The 5,473-nt window shown below is 47.0% G+C and overlaps 1 protein-coding gene across 1 annotated transcript; it reads left to right on the top strand.

Moving 5' to 3' along the window:
* Positions 1-419: 419 nt before the first annotated feature.
* On the top strand, positions 420-5,042 carry LOC142437522 (uncharacterized). Its single transcript, XM_075540644.1, has 5 exons — positions 420-557; positions 1,476-1,870; positions 2,024-3,544; positions 3,755-3,922; positions 4,925-5,042. Exons 1-5 carry the CDS (start codon positions 420-422, stop codon positions 5,040-5,042), a joined length of 2,340 nt encoding a protein of 779 aa, XP_075396759.1.
* Positions 5,043-5,473: the final 431 nt, after the last annotated feature.

Here is a 5,473-nt window from a genome sequence, read left to right as displayed (position 1 = left end):
GTTAGTGTTTACTTATATAAAGAAAACTACTTCAAACAGTTCATACACAAAACCCTTCCCATTCCTTCCATTCTCCTGTAAGCTTTGAGAAACCTTTTCCAATATGAAAGTATGAGTATTGGTGGGTGTTGGTCTGTGTGCATTTATCCATGTATGGGTGCTTGCTTAAAGAAAAGTTATTTTCCTAGCAAAGAATGCACCATTTGTGCCCCCCTCCCACCATAATTTATGATGTTTGGAGCTTGACTCTGGGGTGGAAGGCATGGGGCGTACGGTTAACAAGGGAGTCTTATCACTGTTCAGGTAATTTCCCAGAACAAGAAGGGCCACATTCTCTCTGAAAGTGCTACCTCTCGATCTTCTTTCTAAATGCACACACAATCGCATTTCTTCCATTAGATCTACCAGTACTTGCCAAAATGGCTCAACTCCTGAGCAGCATTCTCACCGTGATGAAGGTCTTCCAGAAATATTCCAATGAGAATGGGGACTGCACCTCGCTGTGCAAGAAGGAGCTGAAGCAGCTACTCTTGGCTGAATTTGGAGATGTCCTCCGGGTAAGATGGGCTCAGGATAGGCCCTGGCCTCATGGGATCAAGCGTGAGTGAACCTACTCTCGGCGACCAAAGAAATTGCCAGGGCTTAAGCTTTGGTTGTAATTGGTCTTGCTTCACCGTCACCCTGTAGCATGAAGAATGGCAGGCGCTGCTTAGCACTTCTCTCCCAGCCAGTGCCCATGTATACGTGAATGCATGTCCACATGCACACCTCCACCCTGTTTGCATCTGACTATGAACAGGAGGAATTACAGCTTCAAAGTATCTGGTAATCATTTCTCAGAAGGAAACCTAAGATTCGCATCTTGATTTCCACATTTTTAAGCTGTGCACACATCCTGCCATGTGTTCATCTCTTCAACAAAGAGTCACTGAGCGTCATTGGGATGCCTAGGCCCTTGATCAATAAGCAAGTTTCACTTTCTCCAGGATCTCAGGGTAGTGAGAAGGAAAGTTCAACTCACTACCAGTGAGCCAATCCCGACTCCTAGCGATGCTCTAGGACAGGGTACAACTGCCTCTCTGGGTAGATGGTATGGGAGAAGAAAGCATTTCCCACAGAATGGCTGATCGTTTCAAGCTGCAAACCCTTCCAATTACAGCCCAACGAGTATCCACACTACAATAATACACAAGGTGATGGATTGACATACATCCTCAAGTGACTCCATCCGATGTTTAATGGAACTGATTTTCAATGGGCACCTCTACTATATATCATAATGCTCCCATGGATCCATAAGGTTCTGGTGGTGTGAACACCAACTCTTCCAGGACTAGAACAAACCCAAGAATTCAGATTAGTTTCGCAACCAAGGAGGACCCAATCAGAACTCCAGAGAGTAAGGCATGGGCTTTCACATTTATGCTGTCCATGAGAAAATACCTGAATTGAGTTTTTCTTGTATCTTCTTACAGAGACCAAATGACCCAGAAACTGTGGATACCATCCTGAGTCTCTTGGATCGAGACAGAAATGGACGTGTTGATTTCAAAGAATACCTCCTGTTGGTGTTCCAGTTGGCCCAAGCCTGCTATCATAAGCTAGATATGGGATCATGTGGAGACAGAGCCAACCAGCAAGAAGAAGGGCAGGAGGGAGCACAAGAGCATAGGACCCCTAGAAATAGCAGCAGACAGCACAGGCATAGGCAAGGTGAAGACAGGCCGGCTTCCCATCATGATCAGTTGGACAGACCAGACAGGGATTCTTGGCATCATCAGTCCGAGAGACAACATCAGGATTCAGAGAGTGGTCAGTCTGAGGGACAAGACAGAGATTCCCACCATAGTCAAATTGATAGACAAGATAGGCACTCTGGCCATGGTCAGTCGGAGAGGGACTGCCACCATGGTCAGTCTCAGAGACAAGACAGTCACTCCCACCATGGTCAGTCTGAGAGGGACACCCACCATCGTCAGTCTGAGAGCGACTGCCCCCGTGATCAGTATGAGAGACAAGACAGGGACTCCCACCATGGTCAGACTGACAGACAAGATCAGCATTCCCACTGTGGCCAGTCGGGGAGACAAGATAGCACTTCCAGCTTAGATCCTTCTGATAGACAAGTCCGGGACTCCGACTATGATCAAAAATTGAGTCATAAGTCTAGCAGGGGCCAGCCTCAAAGGCAAGCATATCTCTTTGGCTTAACTCAGTGTGAGAAACCAGTACAGGACTCTCATTACAATCAGGCCCAAAGACTGGGGCACCAATCAGGCTGTGGCCAGTCTAGAAGACTTGGACAGGACTCTTGCTCCAGCCAGATGGCTCATCAGGAATCAGGCTCTCATTATGGACAGTCTGAAAGGCTAGGCCAGGAGTCAGGTTGTGGTCAGAGAGCCAGGCAAGGATTGGATTCGCACTATGGTCAGACACAAAGGCAAGGCCAGAGTTCCCACTATGATCAGACAGATAGACAAGGCCTAGATTTTCAGACAGACCGACAAAGCCAGAGTTCTCACTATGGACAGACAGATAGACAAAGCCAGAGTTTTCACTGTGGTCAGACAGACAGACAAGACATTAGCTCTCATTATGGCCAAACCAACTGTCAAGACCAGAGTTATCCCTCCAGTCAAACACGCAGACAAGGCCTAACTTATCCATATGGCCAACCAGGCAGCGTAGGCCAGAGTTATCAATATGGTCAGGCAAACAGACAAGACCAAAGTTATCAGTATGGACAGACAGGCAGACAAGACCAGGGTTATCAGTATGAACAGACAGGCAGACGGGACCAGAGTTATCAGTATGGACAGACAGGTGGACAAGACCAAAGTTATCAGTATGGTCAAACAGTCAGACAAGGCCAGAGTTATCCCTATAGTCAGACAGACAGACAAGGCCAGAGTTTTCAGTATGGTCAGACAGACAGACAAGGCCAGAGCCATCAGTATGGTCAGACAGGGAGACAAGACCAGAGCTATCAGTATGGTCAGACAGGAAGACAAGACCAGAGCTATCAGTATGGGCAGACAGACAGACAAGAACTGGGTTCTCAGTATGGACAGACAGACAGGCAAGGCCAGAGTTACCAGTATGGTCAGGCACAGAGAAGGGAAACTGAAAGACAAGGTCAAAATAGATACTTCCAAGGAAGCCAGGGAACAGGAAGAGGCTCATGTGTTGAGCAATCAGGAAGGTCAAGAAGACTAAGTCAGCAAGCTCAAGGACAGGGAGGCCTGAACAGTCACCAGGCATGGGGTGGGCAGACTGAGGAGGATGCCCAACACCACCAACACAAACTCTTGGCACATATCCAGCAAGAAAAATCTCTTTGCCACAAAGGGAGAGACTGGCAGTCCTGTGGTAATGAGGAGGGCCCCAGACAGGCCCAGAGCCAGCAGAGCTATAATGAGGGGACAAGCCACCAGAGAGAGAGGCAGAGTCCTCAAAGCTGTGGTAGACAGAGTCAGGAAACATCATGTGAGACACAAGACAGGCAAACCCATCATGATGAGCAGAACCATCAGAGAGGAAATAGGCAAAACCATGAGGATGAGCAGAGCTGTCAGAGAGGAAACAGGCAAACCCATCATGATGAGCAGACCCATCAGAGAGGAAGCAGACAAACCCATCATGATGAGCAGAACCGTCAGACAGGAAATAGGCAAAACCATGAGGATGAGCAGAGCTGTCAGAGAGGAAACAGGCAAACCCATCATGATGAGCAGACCCATCAGAGAGGAAGCAGACAAACCCATCATGATGAGCAGACCCATCAGAGAGGAAGCAGACAAACCCATCATGATGAGCAGACCCGTCAGAGAGGAAACAGACAAACCCATCATGATGAGCAGACCCATCAGAGAGGAAACAGACAAACCCATCATGATGAGCAGACCCATCAGAGAGAAAACAGGCAAACCCATCATGATGAGCAGACCCATCAGAGAGGAAGCAGACAAACCCATCATGATGAGCAGAACTGTCAGAGAGGAAACAGGCAAACCCATCATGATGAGCAGACCCATCAGAGAGGAAACAGACAAACCCATCATGATGAGCAGACCCATCAGAGAGGAAGCAGACAAACCCATCATGATGAGCAGACCCATCAGAGAGGAAGCAGACAAACCCATCATGATGAGCAGAACTGTCAGAGAGGAAACAGGCAAACCCACGAGAATGAACAGAACAGCCAGAGAAGAGACAGACAAACTCATGAAGAAGACCAAAATTGTCAGAGAATCAACAATCAGACCCATGATAATGGCCATGGCCACTACCCACAGAGACCAAACAGGCAAACCCATGAAGAGGAACAAAACTGCCAGCAACAACAGAATAAACATACCCAGGAAAGGGGAGATAGGTATGAAAGATCACAGAACCAACAATCCCATGGGACCCAGCAAGGTCATCCAAACAGAGAACAGTTCCATATGAATGAGGGCAGCCAGAGCCGAGGGTCACAGGGAAGATGTAGTAACTCAGCCCTTCATCCAACTCAGGGCAATGGGAGACCCCATGGAACAGAACAGGTTAGAGGTCATTCAAACAAGGCAGGCATTTCTTCCAATCCCCTATATGACTATGTACAAGAACAGAAGTCACACGAGTACTAGGCTGCATGAGCAACAAACTAAAGCTACAAGAAGCCAAGAAAGAAACCTACAAGTCAAGTTAATCTTTCCTTCTCTCTACGAACTTGACGATGTATGCCTTCTATCCATCCTCCACTCTACATGTAATGATGCTTTTGAGGGCCACTATTCACTTTCAGGGCGTTGCATATCTTTGAGCCACAATTCTGGGGCTTTCTGGCTAAGGAAAATCTGACTAGTAAATTGGGTGAAATAATCAGATCCCAATTTGGATTATTTTGAGTATTAAATCATTTCCTTGCTTGCCCTTTGTGTAGGCAGAGCCTGATTGGGATCATGCAAAAGGTAGAACACTTCTTTCTAAAGATCAGAAACACAAGAGGCATTCTGAAGATTTTATTACAAGAAGGACGCATGAAACTTGAGATTGGATGAACTTGGGCTCAGGTGAATGAAGCATCAGGGAGTGTGAACCTCATAATCTCGACAGAGATCAATATAGCAAGAGCCTGGGTAAAGAGCGAGACCACAGAGGGTATCTCAACATCAAAAATACCCCCTGCATCCATGCTCCTACCCTGCACCAAAGAGACTGTTGAGTTCTTATCACGGCAGCTCAATAGACTCCAACTCCGTGCCTTACAACTTTCTGAGCATTAAGATAGAACACATCTGCCATCACTTTGCAAATTTCTAAGGAGCAACTTGATAATCCACAGTTTCAGTGGCCTGAAAACCCTACACCCAAAGATCTGTGTGCCGACAATGGAATTGAATTTAAGTACTCAATAAATGATTGGTGAGCATTGACTTGTGGCTCTTTTTCTTCTTTATTGTGAGACTGTGCTGTCTTCTCTTGTGGCTAC

This window comes from Tenrec ecaudatus, chromosome 1, assembly GCF_050624435.1.
Source record: "Tenrec ecaudatus isolate mTenEca1 chromosome 1, mTenEca1.hap1, whole genome shotgun sequence".
NCBI lineage: Eukaryota > Metazoa > Chordata > Mammalia > Afrosoricida > Tenrecidae > Tenrec > Tenrec ecaudatus.
The sequence above is the reverse complement of the archived record's forward strand: the minus strand, read 5'-3'. Positions and strand labels throughout refer to the sequence as shown.